This window comes from Podarcis melisellensis (assembly GCF_964234715.1).
Source record: "Podarcis melisellensis genome assembly, chromosome: 15".
In the NCBI taxonomy this organism is placed as follows: Eukaryota; Metazoa; Chordata; class Lepidosauria; order Squamata; family Lacertidae; genus Podarcis; species Podarcis melisellensis.
The window spans coordinates 31458014-31479264 of record NC_138532.1 but is presented as its reverse complement, the minus strand read 5'-3'; the positions used below and the strand labels follow the sequence as shown (position 1 = coordinate 31479264).

The window sequence follows — 21251 nt, the reverse complement described above, 5'->3', positions numbered from 1 at the left end:
AGGGTTCATGTGTTCTGGTTCACGTGCAAATGATTCATTCATTCATTCCATTTATAGCACACCTATTTTCTCCAAGGAGCTCAAGGTGGTATATATGGTTCTCCCCCTCAGCATTCCTGCATTGCAGGGGGTTGAATTAGATGACCCTGGGATCCCTTCCAGCTCTACAATTCTACGATTCTATAATTTAATCCCCGCAACAACCTTGTGAGGAAGATTTGGCTGAGAGGCAGTGATTGGCCCCTAGGTTCATGGCCAAGTGGGGATTTGAACCCTGGGCTTTCTCAGCTCCCATTCTGACCCCTCTGGTTACCCTCCAAGGGCTGTTTAGCTCAAACTACTTTGAGATTGCAAACGTTTTAATGATTTGAGTAAAACTCCAAGCACCTCTAATACTTCCCTGTGCTTCCAAAGCCACCCAACAAAATTTGCCATCAAGACTTAATGTTTTAAGACTGGGCACATATCTATTTACTGCATTTCAGGTGGGTTTACCTCTGCCAGCAAGGTGACTACTCTGCAAGACGTCAGAATGGTGCAGTTCCATTACCAAAAGGTAACTTCAGTGTGTGGGTATGTCCCCTCACCGTTTTACACTCACAACAACCCTGTGAAGGAGAATTCCTTCCAGTAGCACCTTAAAGACCAACTAAGTTAGTTCTTGGTATGAGCTTTCGTGTGCATGCACACTTCTTCAGATACGATGGACTTCCATTTCATGCGGCTCATCTAGGTATCTGAAGAAGTGTGCATGCACACGAAAGCTCATACCAAGAACTAACTTAGTTGGTCTTTAAGGTGCTACTGGAAGGATTTTTTTTTTGTTTTGACTATGGCAGACCAACACGGCTACCTATCTGTACCTGTGAAGGAGGTTAGGCTGAGAGTTGGTGACAGGCCCAAGGTCACCTGGTGAGCTTAATGGCCAAGTTGAGATTTGAACCTTGGTCTCCCAGGCCCCATTCTGACACTCTAACCACTACACCATGATTTTTAGTCTTGTTTTAAATGCATTTGGTTTTGGGTATGTGCACGTGTGTTTTAAACTGTTTTTAATTATATCATATGTAAATTGAATTGAGACAGTGGTTTGTGATCAATGAAATAATAATAATAATAATCGGGATCAGGTGAAGTACCGTTCTCCACACTACATTTTAAGAAAGGCATTGATAAACTAGAATGTGCCTTCTCTCCTTTGTTTTGGTTTCTGTCCCCTGCTGGAGGCAGTGTGCCAGAACAGATGGACCCTTGGTCTGATCCAGCGCAGGCAGTTATTACATGCCAGAGTCAAATGTCTATTTCTGGATCCTATTTCCGCAGCGCAAGAGGAAGGTGCAACGGTGCTGCATTTGCTTCGTGGAAGTCCTCAGCGGATTCCTCCTCTTGTTGCTGGTAGCGACTGTCTTCACTCTCCTGCGCTGTTTTCTAGGTAAGGCCCTTTCCTTTATCTGTGCCTTCTTTGAATGAGAGCGTAACATTTATTTACTTGTATGCTGCCTTTCCATAACTGGGAGGGGAGGGAGCCTAAACTGGTTCGGTTAATAATGTGGACATGTCTCCACCCCAACAGAGTTCTCCGATCTTACATTAGCAAACAGAGGGAGTAAGGCAGAGCTCTTGAGGAATTCAACCACACCTACAAAAGGCCTTGCATTTCTCAGGACTGTTCCTCACACCTCAACCATGAATGAGATCATTTCTCAGCAGCCCACAGTACCCCTGAAGTCGGTGTCACCTCAGGCCTCATCTCAGAGCAAGATGGGTTCTCCTCCATCAACCACTGAGAAGTCCAATCCAGAGACTTCATTGCCGCCATTAATTTCAGTGACGCAAGGTAGTTCGCCACAGCAGCCCACCTTAAGCACGAAACTGAGGTCCACTCAGCTGGACCTTCTCGTACAATGGATGCCTCCACAGCAGCTTACCTTGGCTGCAGAACCATTGCCTCCGCCAACCACGACTACAAAACTGGAATCTCCTCACCAGCTAACTTCAGATGTGAAGCCGGTGATGCCTCAGCATAGCCCCTCACCAATGGAGGAGTCTTCTGGACAACCAATAACCCCAGCCACCAAGTGGCCTTCTCCTACCCAGCTAAGTTCAGCCACAAAACAGAAGTTTGTAACTCGTTCAGTTGCAAGTGTGCAGCTGATGCCACAGCACCTAACCAAAACTGCAACCTCAGCTTCTCCGCTGTGGTTAGCTGCTACCAAAAAGCTGAGGTCTCCTCAGATCTCCTCAGCCATGCCATCTTCTCCACCACAGCTAACCCAATTCACCAGTCTGCCACCTCTACAGCAGCTAACCACAGCCATGAAAGGAACAACTTCCACCACAAAACCCATTTTTTTACTTCAGTTGATGACAAGCTACAGAGTCTCGACTTTGGAAAGTTCCAGCAGTGAGGCCACAAAGCTGGACTATATGGTAAGCATAATGTTTCACTATCCGTTGCGTGTACTAAATGCTATCTATGCAACCATCCTAAATGCAGCAACGTTTTAGCCTGCTGTTCAAACGTTGGGTGTCAGGTTTTCCCCCAAATCTGAAATAGAATTTGTGAACGTTTAACTGTAAAGATAACCAAAAACTTGATTTTCAGAGGTATTGACAACTGTCAAGAGTCAGTGACAAGGAAATCTAAGGTTGTCAATTTCAGCGTACTTTGACGTCAGACCAGTCAAGAAATATCCACATATTCAGATATGTCCAGTATCATTGGATGCCAAAGACCAGCATCAAATGTTTCATGATTATTTGGGAAATGCATAAATATTCAGGGGCTTTCAATATAGTATTGTGATTGTTCAGGAAATATCAAAATATTCGGAGGATGTCTGGTGAATATCCTACACTGAAATTGACAGTGGAGAAGGGCAAGGAACATTGGGAGCAATTTTTTTCAGTCCTAGAGTATGACCACTATCCTAATGAATCTCTAATAAGTTTCTCCCCTCATCTCATGGTGTGTCAGTGTATCATAAAAGCTTCTGCTTCCCCCCTTGTTGTATGTGTGGCTTGACTGGCTGGCTTGAATCAGCTTGACCCGTTTGCGCTGGCAAAAGTGCCCCCTGTCCACATTTACAATGACAGCATGCAGAGCAGCCTCACAAGTCTTCTTGCTCATCCACCTGGTTCAGGATTTCCCACTCTGAGACTGACACCGGTCCCACAGGGCCACAGGCAGAAAACAGCCTTTCTTCATCACCCGCTTTGAAACTGAGATATTTTAACCAGGGGTCTCCAACCATTTTTGGACTAGTGGGCACATTTCAAATGTTGAGAGTGTGTTGGGGACGCACATCACAAAATGGCTGCCAGGGAGGGGGGCATGGCATAACACAAAATGGCTTCCATGGGGAGCATGGTGTTAGAGATAACCACTCCAATGACATGCTGATCCTAGGAAATAGCTATGTTCTGCTCGTCTTGGTTTGGGGTCACTCACTCACTCACTCACACACACACACATTGTTGTGATGCTGTTGTTTCTAATAACAACAGAGAGCATTTCTTAGTACTGTACCAGGAAAAATATATGAGGTAGCTGCACCACTCTTGTTTGGGAGGAATAACTTAAAAGGTACCTGTACATTTTGCCGTATGACTATCTTTCTAGGAGGGCTGGTGACTTACTTTTTACATAAAGCTCAGAGTCTGGGGTACCTACCCAGGGGCACCACTAAATGCCTTCACAGGTGTCATAACACCCATAGACACCCCCTGCTTTTAGCTGATACCAGGGATTGAATGAGGGACTGGCTGCCTGGTAAACTGAACTCTGGCCTCTCCCTGACATGGCTTGATCTGTAGATTGAGTTGATATGTAGATGGAGTACGCCTCCAGTTCAATACCATTATCAGCTTCTGCTGATTTCCCAAGCTTCTCTGCCTATCCAGGATTTCCTGTATTCATACCAAGAACATGCGCATGCCACATTAGTTGGATAACTAAGCCCTTAATTTGGGCTAATAGATCTCATCGGAATTTGAACCCATAACCCAGACCAACAGAGATGCTTCAAAGGTTCTAAATCAAGGCATGAGAACCTCTTCCAAGTGGGCCAGTTGGCAAAGCAAGCAGGGTGGGCACCTGCTGCTCCTGTGGGACAAAAGGATGTATCTAGCATGTGCACAAGCTAGCAGGGCTGGTCATAAAAGCATAAGAAGACCTTTCTGGATTGGACCAATGGCCCGTCCAGGTCAGTTTCCTGTACTCCTTTTAAAATACATCATCTGAAGGCAGCCCTGTATTGGGAAGCTTTTAATGTCTGATGTTTGATTATGTTTTTATATGTGCTGGAAGACACCCAGAGTGGCTGGGGCAACACAGCCAGATGGGTGGGGTATAAATAATAAAATTATTATTATTATTATTATCATCATCATTATCATCATCATCATTATCATTATTAGTTTCCTGGTGATTCGGGGCAGCCCTGAACAAATGCCAGTTTGACAACAGCTGCGTTCACTGCCAGTGGTGCTAAAAACTATGGCAAGCTATCTCCCTAGCAGGTTTGGGGATCACCCCTGGTTGGGGTGCAGGTCAAATAAATATGCCTTCCTCCCTTGTTCTCTTATATTGAGGCAGATGGCTGGGGCAGTTTAGAAGAGCCCTCGTGCAAATGCACATGTGTGCAACAGTAGAGGCCTGGCTGGAAAGCTGAAAGCTTGCTGCCACTACATGGGAGACGGATTGAAGAAGAGGAAATGCAAATTGGCCCTGCCCTGTAGCTTGACCAATCTCGGCTAGGAGCTAGGTGGAGTCATAGTTCTTAAAAAAAGTACAGTGGTACCTCGGGTTACATACGCTTCAGGTTACAGACTCCGCTAACCCAGAAATAGTACCTCGGGTTAAGAACTTTGCTTCAGGATGAGAACAGAAATAGTGCTCCGGCAGTGTGGCAGCAGCGGGAGGCCCCATTAGCTAAAGTGGTGCTTCAGGTTAAGAACAGACCTCTGGAATGAATTAAGTACGTAACCAGAGGTACCACAGTATAGACTCGCACACACCGGCCAGCTTCCATTTTGACTTGAAATGTTCATTTTGGGCTTCTCAGAAATAAAGGCAAGAAGCAGGTGAAGGGGGGGGGGGAGCACTGGCCCGCAGTGGCACCCACCTGAGAGGCACCAGAACTATGCTCCTGTGTGCTCTAGCTGAAAAAAGCACTGACGGTATGCAGTATTCCAAACATGGTTGCACCAAAGTTTAGTATAACAGCACTGTGCGATCGGCAGTTTTATTTTCCGTTCCTTTACTAATGATCCCTATCATGGAATTTGCCTTTTCAAAACTGACCTGCACAGGGTCAATGTCTTCGTTGAACCATCACCATGACTCCAAGGTCTTCTTCCTTGTCTGTTACCCTTGAGCAGCTGTGTGAAATCATGTTACATCACTTTACTGCCTCCAGAAGATGTCCCTGCCATAGCTGTCAACTTTCAGATTTGAAAATAAGGGATCAGCAGCCTCACCTGTCCCGGGGACAGTCTACGGGATATCTAACAGCGGGAAGCAGCAGGAAATGGCGCTGGAATAAGGAAATTTCCTGCAAAAAAAGGGAAGGTTGACAGCTATGGTCCCTGCCATCTGCATTTTCAACTGGGAGAGACCCCTCCTTGAACTCCTGGAGAGATGCTGCCAGTCAGAGAAGACAACACTGAGCTAGACGGGCCAGTAGTCTGACTAAGGCTGTTTCCTGTTTTGTACACTTTACATCATTTATGCACGTTTTGATGCCTGAAGAGCCTTGTGGCTCACAGCAGAATGACATGTTTCACAGCCAGTGCATGGCCACCCATAAAAGCAACAGCCCAGTCATTTTTCCTCCCATCCCTGTTCCCCCTCCCAGCTATTTTGTGAAACACCTGGTATGATGTCGTTGAGTCACCAGTGTCATTGTCTCCCATTACCATTCGCGGAGGAGAGGGCTATTAATGGTTGCTGGCCACAATGGCTATGCTCTGCTATAGTCAGGGGCAGAAATGCTTCAGAGTACCACTTGCTGGAAGGGACGTGGGTGGCACTGTGGGCTAAACCATAGAGCCAAGGACTTGCCAATCAGAAGGTCGGCAGTTCAAATCCCCGCGATGGGGTGAGCTCCCGTTGCTCGGTCCCAGCTCCTGCCAACCTAGCAGTTTGAAAGCATGTCAATATGCAAGTAGATAAATAGGTACCTCTCCTGCGGGAAGGTAAACGGCATTTCTGTACGCTGCTCTGGTTTGCCAGAAGTGGCTTAGTCATGTTGGCCACATGACCCAGAAGCTGTACGCCGGCTCCTTCGGCCAATAAAGCGAGATGAGCGCCGCAACCCCAGAGTCAGTCATGACTAGACCTAATGGTCAGGGGTCCCTTTACCTTTACTACCACTTGCTGGAAACCACAGGAGGGGAGAGAGCTCTTGTGCTCAGGTCCTGCTCATGAGTTTCCCAGCAGAGGCATCTGGTCAGTCACTGTGAGAACAGGATGCTGGACCAGATGGGCCTTTGGCCTTGAACCAGCACTCACGTTCCCAGACCCTCCAACTATCCCTATTTTCCAGGGACAGTCCTGGATTTACAGAAGCCACCTCAGTTTCTGATTTGATCCCAGAAGGGCCCGCTTTTCCTTAGGACGTCCCTGTTTTCATTGCAGAAATGTTGGGGGGCATGGAGTTGCGCGATCCCTGAGCCAAGAAGATAAGTAACTATACAACCTTTAGAAGACATCTGAAGTTTTTTTTAATGTTTAATGTTTTATTATGTTTTTATATATGTTGGAAGCTGCCCAGAGTGTCTGGGGCAATCCAGTCACACGGGTGGGGTATAAATAGAATAATAATTATAATTGTTATTATGGAAGAGGACACCCCTATTTTCATTGGAGAAATGTTGGTGGGCATGGGTCCTCTTATGTTCTAGATCAGGCATCCCCAAACTTAGCCCTCCAGCTCTTTTGGGACTACAACTCCCATCACCCCTAGCTAACAGGACCAGTGGTCAGGGATGATGGGAATTGTAGTCCCAAAACAGCTGGAGGGCCAAGTTTGGGGGTGCCTGTTCTAGATCCTTTGTGGGAGGCAGAAGATGCCTCTCAATAATTTCTGGTTAATCACATGCAATTGCACTCAGGCACTGCTTACTGGTTTCGCATTGATACATCTGGTTGGCCGCCATGAAAACAGGATGCAGAACTAGAAGGGCCATTGGCCTGATCCAGCCAGCTCTTCTTATGCCCCTAACAGCTGTTGGAAGTGGACTGGGGAAAATGCAATGACACCACAGCACTCGTTTGCATTGCCCCATGTGATGGGGCAGAGCAGAGATGATGAGACCCTCCATTTCCTCCTGCACAAACAGAAAATTAAATTAAACCGAGACCTTTCCTTGTTGCCAGGAGAGGCTCCTGCTTTTCTCCTTGGCCAGGTCCTATGACCGCATCTCTGATGCATTGCTAACCACACTCACGTTTCAGCTGACATGCCAGCAGAACAACAAGGCAAGATAGTAATCTCATCCTTGAAGAGTTTTGCTTATTAGCAGCTTGTTGACCACCAAGGAATTTTATCTCTTGCTGTGATGCACCTTCCTGAGGGATGGAGTGGATGCGGGACACTGATAGAATCATTTGGAGAAATGTGACCTCCACAACCCTTGGCTGTGGGTGCACAACATCCTTTTACAACAGGCTGCAATTTTACCAGCAGCACCGTTCTGCTTCCTGCTGTTGCTTGGGTAGCAGATAGGACTGGGGAAAGCTTCCAGCCCCCAACTCCTGAGAGCCACGGCTAGGCAGTGCAAACATTACTGAGCAAAAGAGGTTGGTGGTCTGATTTGGTGTAAGTCAGTGCCCTGGGTTCTAGTCACCTCACCTCAAAAACGGATATTGAAGACATGAACAATGGTTCAGAAAAGGGCAGCCAAAAGCATCAGGGAAAGAGAATGACTCCCTTCTGAAGAGGAAAGGTTGCAGCAATTGGGATTTTTTTAGTGCAGGGGAAAGGTGAGTAAAAAGTGACATGATAGAAGTTTATTAAATTATGCAAGGCATGCAGGAAGTGGATAGAGAGAATGTTTTCTTCTTCTCACCTAACTCTAGAACTTGTGGAAATCCAATGAAGCTGAAGGTTAGGAGATTCGGGACAGAAAAAATAAATTCCTTCATGCATCACAGAATTAGGCTGCGGAACTCTCCCACAGGAGGCAGCGATGGCCACCAACTTGGTTGACTTTAAAGGTGCATTAGCCAAATTCCTGGAGGAGAGCTCTATTGAAGGCTACTAGTTGTGATGGCTGTGCTCTGCCTCCTCTACAGCTGCAGGAAGCAATGCTTCTGAATACAGTGGTACCTTGGGCTAAGTACTTAATTCGTTCTGGAGGTCCGTACTTAACCTGAAACTGTTCTTAACCTGAAGCACCACTTTAGCTAATGGGGCCTCCTGCTGCCGCTGCGCCGCCAGAGCACGGTTTCTGTTCTCATCCTGAAGCAAAGTTCTTAACCCGAGGTAGTATTTCTGGGTTAGCGGAGTCTGTAACCTGAAGCGTATGTAACCCGAGGTACCACTGTACCAGTTGCTGGAAGCCACAGGAGGAGAGAGGGATCTTGTGCTCAGGGTCCTGCTTGTGGGTTTCCCAGAAGAGGCATCTGGTTGGCCACTGTGAGAACAGGATGTTCTGTGAGCCGCCCTGAGACCTCTGGGTACTGTATAGGGCAGAATATAGGTTCAATGAATGAATGAATGAATGAATGTTGGACTAGATATGCAATTGACCTGACCCAACAGGCTCTTCTTATGCCCCTTGCCTGCAATCAAAACAACAAATTGTTTTAGTCACTTTGTTATTAACTTTGGAGGCAGCTGTATTAAGAGCACAAGAACATCCTTGTTTTCATTGATGAACCGACAATGGTTGTCAGGTGCCACTCCACAACCTTTCAAATTAAAGGTTAGGCAGCCTCTGCATGGCACAGATCACAGAGATCTAACAACATCGTTTTAATGATGGCCTCTTCATCATTGCAAATTGGTCACTAATGCTGCATGGCTCTCTGTGACCCTTGTTACCCCATCCAGCATTTTCAGTTTCCTGGGAAGCGATGACAAGATTGTTATCAGAACAACATGTAATTATATTTTCTTTTAAATATATTTGCTCTTTCTCTGACTCAGCTTTAACAACAGATCCAGTGCTTTTTTCCCTGGGGGTGCCCAAGGGTTTGCAGTGCCACAACCATTTTTTCTAGAACAAAAGCACTGAACAGATCCACCTTTTTGAAACGGAAAGTTTTAGCACTTGTGATAGTGCCTCTGCAGCCAATGTGGGCAAACACATTTGGTTTTCTGCTTATACTGGGAATGGTTCAACAAATTCCCGATCACAACTGCTGGTGGCGCCCCCTTATACTCAGACCCTTGGGTCCATCTAGCTCAGTATTGTCTACACTGACTGGCAGCAAGGGCTTTCTGGAGTTTCAGAGAGGAGGTCTCTCCCAGATGCCACTGGGGATCAAAGCTGGGTCCTTCTGCATGCAAAGCAGGAGCTCTGCTATTGAGCGACACGATTTTGCAAAAATATATGCTAAGATTCCAATCCTCATGGTTCTGAACAATGGGCTGATTTAAATAGAAGTGGAGGAATCTGCCTGATGCCAAGTCAGACCATTGGTGCATCTCAGTCAGTAGATACCAGATCCTTCCTATTTAGCCACACTAGAGAGGCCATTGGGACGCAGGTGGCGCTGTGGGTTAAACCACAGAGCCTAGGACTTGCTGATCAGAAAGTCGGCGGTTTGAATCCCCGCAATGGGGTGAGCTCCTGTTCCTCGATCCCTGCTCCTGCCAACCCAGCAGTTCGAAAGCACGTCAAAGTGCAAGTAGATAAATAGGTACCGCTCCGGCGGGAAGGTAAACGGCGTTTCCGCGCGCTGCTCTGGTTCACCAGAAGCGGCTTAATGATGCTGGCCACATGACCCGGAAACTGTACGCCGGCTCCCTCGGCCAATAAAGCAAGATGAGCGCCACAACCCCAGAGTTGGTCACGACTGGACCTAATGGTCAGGGGTCCCTTTACCCTTAGAGAGGCCATTGGGTGTACAAAGAGGAGGCCATGAGACAAGCTTGGAGCAAGTAAGGAGCTGGGAACCAGCACTGAGCGCCAAAGAGCAATTGGAATCAGAGCACACACCAAAAGGCAGTACTAAGAACGAGCCGAGAGTCTGGACCAACCAGTAAAACTAGAAACACAACACATGTTGGGTCACGTTACCCAAGCAAAGCTTCACTGATGACAGGAAACCCACATTTAATCCTTCAAGCTTCTGTGGGTGGAGCCAACCACTAGCCCGGGCGGAGTCAATCTGGAGGGGTGGGGTTCTTCACTAAGAAGCTGCAGTGATACAACTGACCTCATTGGGCAGCAGCCAGCCGGCCTTGGAGTCGTAGGCTCTGATCTGACCTGTTGGGTTGAGCAATTTGCGAAAGGCACTCTGCACATGCTCGTAGATCTCACCTTTCATCTCACTTCACAATCTTCAGACGGCAGGCCCAAGAACATTTGTGGCCCCTGATTCCAAAGCAGCATCGCTCATGTTTCACTCCTAACCAGAAACCGACGGTGGGGCAGTGAAAATTTCACTGAGGCTGAGTTGCAAGCATTTATTCTATTCCACTGCAAAGATCTGCAAAACTCCTTCTTGAAAAACATGCTTCTTGAAAAACAGGCGTGTGTGCAGCCTTGTGCTATGCTTTGGGAAGTTTGCATATTTATATTTATTTTTTATTTAGTTTAAAAAGAGCCTTTGTACCAAGCCTTTCAACCAAGAAGGCTTCCGGAGCAGCTTACATACAATAAATTAAAGCAAGACGAGGGCTGATGATAAATTTGGGCCAACAACATCAGGAGAGCACTAACTTGGCAAAGGCTGGCTGAGGGCCTAGGCTAATCTGCCAGAAAGAAATTTGAAAGGCTTGTTATTGCCGGGTTCCCTTGCAGAGCAAAGGGAGTCTGTCAATTCCATGTGTGTTCTGACAGATGATGTCACTGCTGCTGCTCCATAGAGCTCTGCTATTCCCCCTGTGACATCATTGCCTCAGGCAAAATTACTTGCGGTGCCTGTTCTGTTTCATGAATTGACACGCTTTTAATGTTGCAACGAACCGTTTTGCTAATTCACTGCAGTGGCCACCTGATCCTAACTCATGATGATGCTAAATTGAGATTTCCATTTCCTATTATTAGGCTACAGGTGAGCTCTTCCCTAGGGAGAAGGAAGGGGAATGCAAACAGCCTAACCCAATTTTCAGGTCCAAAAAACCTTGAGGAGGCAAGGTATGTAAAATAGCAAAAGTGGAAGGTGATAGGCAGAGGCCAAATGAGGATGTTTGGTTTATGCGAGTGTTACATACAGTGTATGTGACTGAATGCACATGTGTGTGTGCCCCTCACCTGTAGTTATACACACACTACCAAGAGGTTTCTTTTGCTAGAAATATGACGTGCGCTCGTTACGAATATGTGTCTGCCCTTAACTTTATGCCCACAAAAAGTTTTCATGCAAAAGAAATAAAGAAAAATTGCTTTATTACATGAAATGAAAGTGACGGAGTATATAAATGCTGCTTCGGATAGCCAAATTACAATTTAAGCAGGCAGCAAATACTACAGTACGTAAACACCTTGCTCTGAAGAGTAACAGAATCCCTGTTCTCTAAAGCCTAAAGAAAGTGAGTGTGACAGTTTTGCCACTGGACCCACACTAATGTCAAGGGAAGAAATGCTTTACTGCATTCTAATGGGGAAGGGAGGAGGACTCTGAAACGAGCAATTCTTCTAATTCCAATATTTATATTGTTCTATTGTCTCTTCTTTGAATTTGCTGCCAATTTCCCATTTTGTTTATTTTGCTTAACTGAATGTTGAAAGAATATAACTGCAGTGAGCAATGACTAAAGTAGATTTCCTTGTTTGTTTCCTGTCTTAAAGTTATTTTAGCATTATCTAGGCGGGAACCACCTTTTTTTACCTTCTTTTACAGGAGGTGTAGATTAAATTTTGCTGGTCACCAGGTTACATATGTTGATCTTTACATAAGGTATTATGAGCTCAGGGCATGCTGGAGATAAGGCTGGTACCAGGGTCAAAAAAGTTCATAATGGGAATCTTTACTCATATTACGTTATGCCAACCTTAATGTATGTCATGATCCACAGTAGCAAAGAACAGGAAAAGCTCATGTTTACAATAGGGCTGCCATACGTCCAGATTTCAAAGGTGGAATTGATGTCCAGGGGGGATTTTTTTCAAAAGGCAACACTTTGTCCTGGATCTTAGGCAAGTCAATTGAAAAATCGCATTTCTTTGGCAAACCTCAGCAACTTGGGGGTTTGTCTACGAAAGGCTCAACAACTTCTAGGGTGCCCTGGTTTTTTACTTTTTGAAATATGGCAACCATACACTAGGATTACAAAAGCCATATTAGAGTGGCACACTGCACCAGGGCCTATGTGTGCTTGTTTCCTGCTGCTCCAGAGGGTAGAACCCGAACCAATGGCTTCAAGTGAGAAGAAAGGAGATTCCAAAGTAACATTTGGAAGAACTTTCTGGTGGTAAGAGCTGTTTGACAGCAGAACACTCCTTCACTGAAGGTTCTTAAACAGAGATTGGATGGCCGCCTGTCAGAGATTCTTGAGCTCCAATTCCTGCATTGCAGAGGGTTGGACTAGATGACCCTCGGGGTCCCTTCCGGCTCTGCAATTCTATGATTCTATAAGCCAGACCAGCTTATAGAACCTTATTATGAACCGATCTGGCATTCAGCAACAGCGCTACCAAACCGGAGGGCGTGGCAGATAAGCTCCCAGTACCTTCTCAAGGAGTAGGAGGGCTGGAACAAGACACAGAGACCAAATATGTATGCCTCTACCGCAGATGTAGGAAAGTCTTGCATAATCGTGCATGCAGGAGGCAGCCTCCCCCCACCCCTCAGTTGGTCATGCCTGAGATACAGCCTTCCTCAGAAGCTGGGAGGCTTATAATTAATGTGGATTATTCTGCTCCTGGCCACGAAATGCCGTCTTTACACATGTAATACCTTATATAAAGACTGAGCGCAGGTGCTTTAATTCCACTGTGATTTCCTTTCCTTTCTTTAGAGCCCAAAGAAAGGAGTAAGAGGATAAGATACCATCTCATTATTATAATTTTTTAAAAGGAAATAAATAGCTTGCTTTGTAAAGGGACAGATGTGAGCAGGAATTAGTTTCCTTGTGGGACCTGATGGACTAGAACAATAACTAGTTTGTTTTCGGAATAAACTTCCCAAGAACTCCCTTGACCACTGGCATTCCTGGCACTGGGGCCGATGGGAGTTGCAAGCCAAAGCTTCTGCACCTCTGCTCTAACCACTACACCACATAGGTGAGGGTGGGCTGACGGGAGAGAAGGTGCCTCCCCAAGTTTGCTGGTCTAGAGAGGATAAGATGCAGTGCCCCTGAGCATATGTGGAGTGCCCTTTTCCTCAACAGAGAGTAATTGCAGCCACTGCCGCTCTCTTTAATGTATGGGACAAGAAGGGTAAGGCCGCCTTATCTTGGTGTTTCTGCCACCTTAGCCACTGTCCATTGATGAGCTTGCCATATGCCAAGGATGGCAGAGCTCTTCCGCCTTTGATGGCTGCGTGGAAGAGGATTCCAAGACCAAGAGAACGATAACTTCCACTGACATTGGCCGTAACTTTAAGAACTTATTTTGCGCTTGCTTTCCTCCTTCGCCCTCCTGTTCCTTTTTTCCTCACGTGCCCTGCCTTTTTCAGATTGTGAACCTGCGGGCAGGGACTGCCTTAGAACTGATTCATGTCAGACCTTTTCAACTTAATGGGTGGGGTACGAATGCTGTCAATAGATTGTTCTTTATTTCCTAGGATTTATGAAATCGGTATGTAAAAACCTCAACGTGGTTTGCAAAAAAGAATAAATAAATACAATTACTAATAAAAAACCAAAACATTCAGAAAACTAAAACCAGTAATAGACTAAGAACATGTTGGCATTCTAGATACAGTGATACCTCAGGTTAAGAACTTAATTTGTTCCGGAGGTCCATTCTTAATCTGAAACTGTTCTTAACCTGAAGCACCACTTTAGCTAATGGGGCCTCTTGCTGCCTGCCGTGAAGGAGTTACAATTGTGCCGGAGCACAATTTCTGTTCTCATCCTGAAGCAAAGTTCTTAACCCGAGGTACTATTTCTGGGTTAGCGGAGTCTGTAACCTGAAGCGTATGTAACCTGAAGCGTATGTAACCCGAGGTACCACCGTATCTGGGTAGGCCTGCCTAAACAAACCAGGCACCGAAAGGAGTACAGCAAAGGATCCGTCTGCCTGGGATCAATAGGCAGGGAGTTCCAAAGTTCAGGTGCCGCGACACTTAAAGATTGACAAATGTGGAACAGGTATTATGTGACACTTGTAATAGAGCCAGTTCTGCATATCGGAACTGAACCAGATAAGAGATGCACACGAGCCTCAGAGGTCTCCTCGCTCCAAGCAGAAGTACAGGAGCCGCCCATCCTCCTTGGCTTGTGGTCATGCTCCCAGCTGGCTGCCATGGAGACGTGGGTTAAGCCAGGCCATTTCAGAATGTGGCTCCCGGCCTGCATTTTCAGCTGCTCTTTCACAACATGAAAACCCATCGCAGGGGTGTCTGTGCGAAGGTTTGCCTTCTTCGCTGCTCTTTCTCCCCTCGGGTTGCAAACTCCTCTGACACGCTCACCTAAATCAGGAACAGCCTTGGGGAAGGTCCAAAGGTCCCTGTTTGGAACAGGTTAGGCGAGAGCAGAGGTTTGCGTGCCAAGGGGTGGCGGTCACCCAAGTTTGCCAGGGTTCAAAACCCTGCTCTCTGGCAGGCCGCCTCTTCCAGGAGAACATTCAGTGCGCAATCCCAGGCCCTGCCTGAAAACAAGAGACAGGGTAGGCCCCAGAAAGTCAAACGGAGGAGCTGCAGCTCAACAGGGCCGCCTGACTGGGCCTCGTGAAGGAGTACCAGACCGTAGCAGCCCAGGAGGGCCGCCCCACCTTTTGAACTAGCGGTGGGGAACTTTGATTTCCTGCCCCCAGCGTGGTAAGCTGTCAAGGGCTGCATGCTGGTCATGGGTCTAGCCAGGGGGGCAAGGAGGCAGCTCCATCAAGTAAATAAATTAAAATACTTAACCAATCACATCTCACATAGCTCGGTTCTGCCCCCTAACCATAAGTCCTGCCCCCCAACATAAATCCTGGCTACGCCCATGATGGGGGCAGTGGCTCATAGCCAGTGTGGGTAGGCTCAGAGACAAAACCTGGGCACCCCTTCTCTCCCTTTCTCTCTTTACCTCTCTCATTCCGACACCCCTTTCTCTCTTGCCCTTTCTGAGACACCTTCTCTCTAACACCCCTTTTTCTCTGTGTATAATTCTTTCTGATCCCCTTTTCTCTCTTGCTCTTTCTGAGACTCTGTTTCCCTCTCTGACACCCCCTTTTCTCTCTATATAGCTGTCTCCTTCCCTCCGACACCCCTTTCACTCTTTCTCTTTCTGTGACTCCGTCTGTCACCCTTTTTTCTCTTTCTGTCGGAGATGGTTTTAGACTTTTCTGACTGCTTCCCCTTCATCCCTTCCAATAGGCGGAGCGAGGAGGTTGCCTCAGGTGGTAGATGCTGAGGGGTGGCAGTTCAGTGTTGAATAACAGAATGGTGTGCAAATTTACGCACCCTGTTCTACATTCCCTTAAATTAGCCTTCTGCTCTCAAGGTGTGATGGAGGATGCTGGGCCCTTCGCCAGCACTGAGATCCAACAGCCTGTTTGTTCAACTTCCATCCATGCCATATGCCTTGTCCTTCAGACAACAAAGTCATGTGTTTTGTGGAACGTTTTGAACAGAATAAATCATATCTGGACACTTTTTTCATTTATTAGCAAACTAGCGGGGATTTTCTAGTCTCACTATGAGAACTCAGTAGAAGGTCAGCTGAAAAGAGTATTTCTCTCAGGGACCCAGACGTTGATCACATGTAAACTTGAAAAATACTGCATGTACCTGGAAAGGACTTTAACTGGATTTGTGTTGTTTAGTACATAAAATAGTTTTAAACGAGGTTCTCATCCCCACATCTCTCTTTCTTTCAGATCAACAACTCGTTTGCTAAAGGTGTGTTAAACCTGCAATATCGAAGGTCATCCACCCTGGAATTGAAGTAGGTTAAGCTGCTTCTCCTACAGTTTACTGTTAACTAAAGAAAATAAATGTGTCTATATTTGTCCTTGAAATCCGATGAGTGCAGAGTATAGGATCTTCCTATATTTGTCTCTAACAAACCTGACCTTACTAGACTGCCAGATACACAAGATGGCCCTAGTGTTTCTGCTTATTAGGGTTGCCAACTTAGTAAAATCCATCTTTAAAGATACAAGATGCATTTAATCAACACAGGGTGACTGGTGCATCAGCTGAATCTGAGTCTGTCTGGAGCTGGATAAAATAAGCAGTCAAATAAGCAGACTTGGATTCTAAAGCTGCCAACCAAGGAGGGGAAAAGCACTATCAGTTTGCTGTTGTGCAAGTGGAAAGAGAGAAGGGACTGGGGATGACTGAGTCAAAAGGAAGGATGGCGGGGAAATTTGGTTCCGTTTACGCTTAAAGGTGAATCTGCTGAATCCAGACTTCCTGAAATGTGATGGAAACACAAATGCAATCAGCTTTGAAATTTGCATGTCTCAAAATTTTGCAACCTAGCTTGCAAAGCAAGTAAATGTGTGCAAAAAAAAGAAGCATGTATTAGTGAAAGTGACAAACGAAAGTGCATATGGGGAAATGGCTTGCAAAAATGGCTTTGTTTTTCACTAAAAGTGAGACACTAGTCCACATGATTCTCCATAAAGTTCTGATTTAGGACATGCCATAGATTGAACCTGGAACCTTCTGCATCCAGAGTAGAAACTCTGCCACAAAGCTACAACTTTATCCACAATGTTCATAATTTCGAAGGCAGACCAGCAGGGATTAGGCAGGAAAACCTCTTTGGGGGGCTGCCATCTCCTGATTTATTTTTCCAGGGCCGGCCCAAAATCCAGAACCTCAGAGCCGCCAAGTTTTCGCAGAAGCACCCAAGCGTCGAAACTGAGCCCCAACAACGTGACCCAGGAAATGAAGCGTGACTACCGAGAAACTCACAATGAAACCGGAGTCCTGGTAGATGCAGAGAACATACATATTGAAGGTGAGCTGTGCCACTAAAGTACAGTACACTATTTATTTATTTATTTATTCGATTTAAATATTTTTTATTCCTCTCTCAAACAAACAAAGAAAGACTTCTTGAGGTTTTTACAGTTCACTGAAAAGAAAACAAGGCAGCATTAAATGTTGAAGGCAAGAGGTTACTATGCCACCTTGAGCTCTTTGGAGAAAAGGTGGGATATAAATGTCATAAAAATAAAAATATTCTCCTTAATTTCTTCAAGCTGCATTTCTAAAGAGATCATGCACTTCACCAGAGAATGATCCCCTTGTAGAGAGCCAGACTGAATTCCTTCCTTCCTTCCTTCCTTCCTTCCTTCCTTCCTTCCTTCCTTCCTTCTGTGATTTTCTCTACTTATTTAACAAGCTTTGCTTATTCTGCTCCAACCCACTAGCAGATTTAATCCGTCAGATACACACAGATCTATTTTCTGTACGTGACACCAGAATTATGGATTTATGGAATTCAGTTATGAGGTGCTACAGTGTCCTAGCACGGCGTGCAAACACTGCCAATATATTTACCAAGGAGGGAGGCAATAGACTCTGATGTAGTCTGCCAAAGGCCAGAAATGTGTTGTTGTTGTTTAGTCATTTAGTCGTGTCCAACTCTTCGTGACCCCATGGACCAGAGCATGCCAGGCACTTCTGTCTTCCACTGCCTCCTGCAGTTTGGTCAAACTCATGCTGGTAGCTTCGAGAACCCTGTCCAACCATCTTGTCCTCTGTCGTCCCCTTCTCCTTGTGCCCTCCATCTTTCCCAACATCAGGGTCTTTTCCAGGGAGTCTTCTCTTCTCATGAGGTGGCCTCAGTATTGGAGCCTCAGCTTCATGATCTGTCCTTCCAGTGAGCACTCAGGGCTGATTTCCTTAAGAATGGATAGGTTTGATCTTCTTGCAGTCCAAGAGTCTCCTCCAGCACCATAATTCAAAAGCATCAATTATTTGGCGATCAGCCTTCTTTATGGTCCAGCTTTCACTTCCATACATCACTACTGGGAAAACCATAGCTTTTACTATACGGACCAGAAATGTAGATAGACCTAATTGACTAGGAGGGGCCAGATCCTCTGCCCACAATCCTCTGAGCTGTTCTGTTAAAAACTTCCATGTCTGTCTGTGTTCTGCAGCCCTACACCAGCACAGAATCACCCCTTTCATTTTTTAAAACCTACACATGCATCTCTCAAGCTTCTAGTTCTCAGGGCTGTGTCATGGACTATATTAGGCGAAGAAGGTGGGAGTTGGCAGGATCACCAGGGCGGGGCTTCAGCACCCTGGACAGCTGATTTCTCACTTCCCTGATTACCAGATACATGCAGTGCTGAGGTTTCGTTTCTGACACCTCCAGCATGTAAACATTAGTATTGTTAATTGTTTTTATTGTTTTTATTATGCTTTGATTATTTTTATTTTTATTACATTTTTATTATTTTTATTGCATATGTTGTGCTTTGTATATTGTAACTTTGTGTTGTGGGCTGCCCTGAGACCTACAAGTATAGGGAGGTATACAAATGTAATAAATAAAATAATAAAATAAATGAAAAATGAATCTAAGAAGTAGGTTTGGCAGGGAAAGATACCTCTTTCTAGATGAGACCCTGAAGACTCTAAATCAGGGCCACCCTCCACCCAGAACTCCTCCATTGTCCATGGGCCACCTGTCAATCACTCGCCATCATATGACATTGATTCATATTTGATCCAGCAGTTTGCAACTGTGGAATTGGAAGCCCACTCTAAGTGTGCTCCTCAACAAGAATTCAAGTCACCTCTGCAAGTGTCTACACCAATACTCCATATTGGGGGAAGCCAATATGGCACCCTCCAGATGTTATTGGACTACAACTCCCATCATCCCTTGCTGTTGACCCATGTTGGCAGGCCTGATGGAAATTGGAGTCCAACAACATCTGGAGGCCACCACCATACTGGCTTGATGGGCTTTACTCAGCCTAAGGCATCTTCATGTGTACTTTTGCCTACTTATTTTCAATATTTAGAATTCAAATTGTTGGTTTTCTAAAGGATCAGAATATGCAGAATATGAAGAACACCAGTTGTTTGTGAACCCAAAGGAACTCTGATACAAACCTGTTCTCTCCCCCACATTTAGATTCCAGCGGATTCTGTTTGTTGAAACCATCATTGCTGTCTGTTAACGGTGTGGGTGACAACGCAGGCACCCAGAAGGATCACAAAAGCAACTGGGGTGGCAAAGATCTGCAGAAGAATGGGAAATGGCCTTGGGCTGCCACTGTCCTGAAGGGCGGAGATCCCATTTGTGCAGGAAGCCTGATTGCAGAAAACTGGGTGCTGAGCGCCAGGAGCTGTGTAGAATCTGGGTGAGTTTCCAGAATGCCATTGCTGACATTTCTTTTCTGGGCAGAAAGGTCAATGCATGGTGGCATCCCTAGAAGAAGAGGGCCTGTTCCTTTGAAGCATAGCTACAGGGGTTGGTTGGGAAGTCGCAACCCTGGAGTCCAGTCCTACAGTTCCCCTCTCACCTGGACATATTTTGGTTTTATTCACAAGAATGTAGGAAGGCGCCTTGTATTGAATCAGACCTTTGGTCCATCTGGCTCAGTACTGTCTGCCCTAACCGGCAGCAGCTCTCTGTGGTTTCAAGCAGGGTCTTTCTTTCCCAGATCTACCTGGAGAAGCCAGGGACTGAACCTGGGACCTTCTGCACACAGTGCAGCTGCTCTGCCACTGAACTATGGCCCGATCCTATTCTAAATTATGATTGTCATTGTTGTTATAATTATATTTATTTACATCCCTCCTTTTCCCCCAGACTGGGGCTCAAGGTGGCTTACACAAATTAAAACCATACAGATAAAAATACAGAAAGCTAAAAACATATATACATAGATAGATAGATGATAGATAGATAGATAGATAGATAGATAGATAGATAGATAGATAGATAGATGGGACGCGGGTGGCGCTGTGGGTAAAACCTGAGCGCCTAGGGCTTGCTGATCGCATGGTCGGCGGTTCGAATCCCCGCGGCGGGGTGAGCTCCCGTCGTTCGGTCCCAGCTCCTGCCCACCTAGCAGTTCAAAAGCACCTCTAAGTGCAAGTAGATAAATAGGTACCACTTTCTAGCAGGAAGGTAAACGGCGTTTCCATGCCAGAAGCGGCTTAGTCATGCTGGCCACATGACCCAGAAGCTGTACGCCGACTCCCTCAGCCAATAAAGTGAGATGAGCACCGCAACCCCAGAGTCGGTCACGACTGGACCTAATGGTCAGGGGTCCCTTTACCTTTACATTATCTATTATATATCCATAGTATCCAAAGTTCATGCTACTTTACTAGTGTCATTGTATTCCTCCCAATGATTTCAACTGTTTACAGTGGTCTCTCGATATGTTAAAAAGTTATTCCAGTCTTTCACAAATATTCGGTCTTCCTGGTTTCTGATCTTTCCTGTCAATCTTACCATTTTGGCTTATTCCATCAGTTTGGTCTGCCACTCTTCTCTGGTTGGTGCTTTTTCTTCTTTCCATCTTTGGGCTAAGAGCATCCTTGCTGCTGTCGTTGCATCCATAAACAGTCTTTTCTTTTGGGAGTTCCACACCTATGATTCCTAACAAAAAAGCCTCAGGAAAATATATAGATATATAGATATAGTTTAATTACTTTTATTATTTATTTATTTATTATTTAAGCTCTAATAGAATTAAAACAATTTAAAAACAAATCTATTAAAACACACATAATAAAAACAGCACAGCACTATTTAAAAACCCTTTCCAGGAAAAACAGTCATTTCCCAAAGGTCTGTCAGAAGAAAACAGTCGGCAGAAGGACAGCAAGGAGGGGACCAGTCTGGCCTCTCTAGGGAGGGAGTTCCAAAGCCTGGGAGCCACCACCAAGAAGGCCCTCTCCTGCATCCTCACCAAGCATGCCTGTGAGGTGGTGGGACTGAGAGAAGGGCCTCCTCTGAAGATCTCAGAGCCTGGGCAGGTTCATATGGAAAATACAG

General features: G+C 45.8%; 1 protein-coding gene across 3 annotated transcripts in view; it reads left to right on the top strand.

The window, feature by feature from the left end:
- Positions 1-21251, top strand: part of LOC309357830 (uncharacterized protein) — a 37449-nt gene that overhangs the window by 6685 nt on the left and 9513 nt on the right. For 2 of the 3 annotated variants that reach the window (XM_081890368.1, XM_081890367.1), the window contains exons 1-5: positions 1150-1432; positions 1574-2430; positions 16144-16211; positions 17071-17234; positions 19374-19602. In XM_081890368.1, coding sequence (XP_081746494.1) covers positions 1282-1432; positions 1574-2430; positions 16144-16211; positions 17071-17234; positions 19374-19602 — 1469 coding nt within the window. In that variant the 5' untranslated portion in view covers positions 1150-1281. Of the gene's footprint in view, positions 1-485; positions 557-1149; positions 1433-1573; positions 2431-16143; positions 16212-17070; positions 17235-19373; positions 19603-21251 lie in introns of those variants that run through there. The other variant, XM_081890369.1, reaches the window with a different exon arrangement.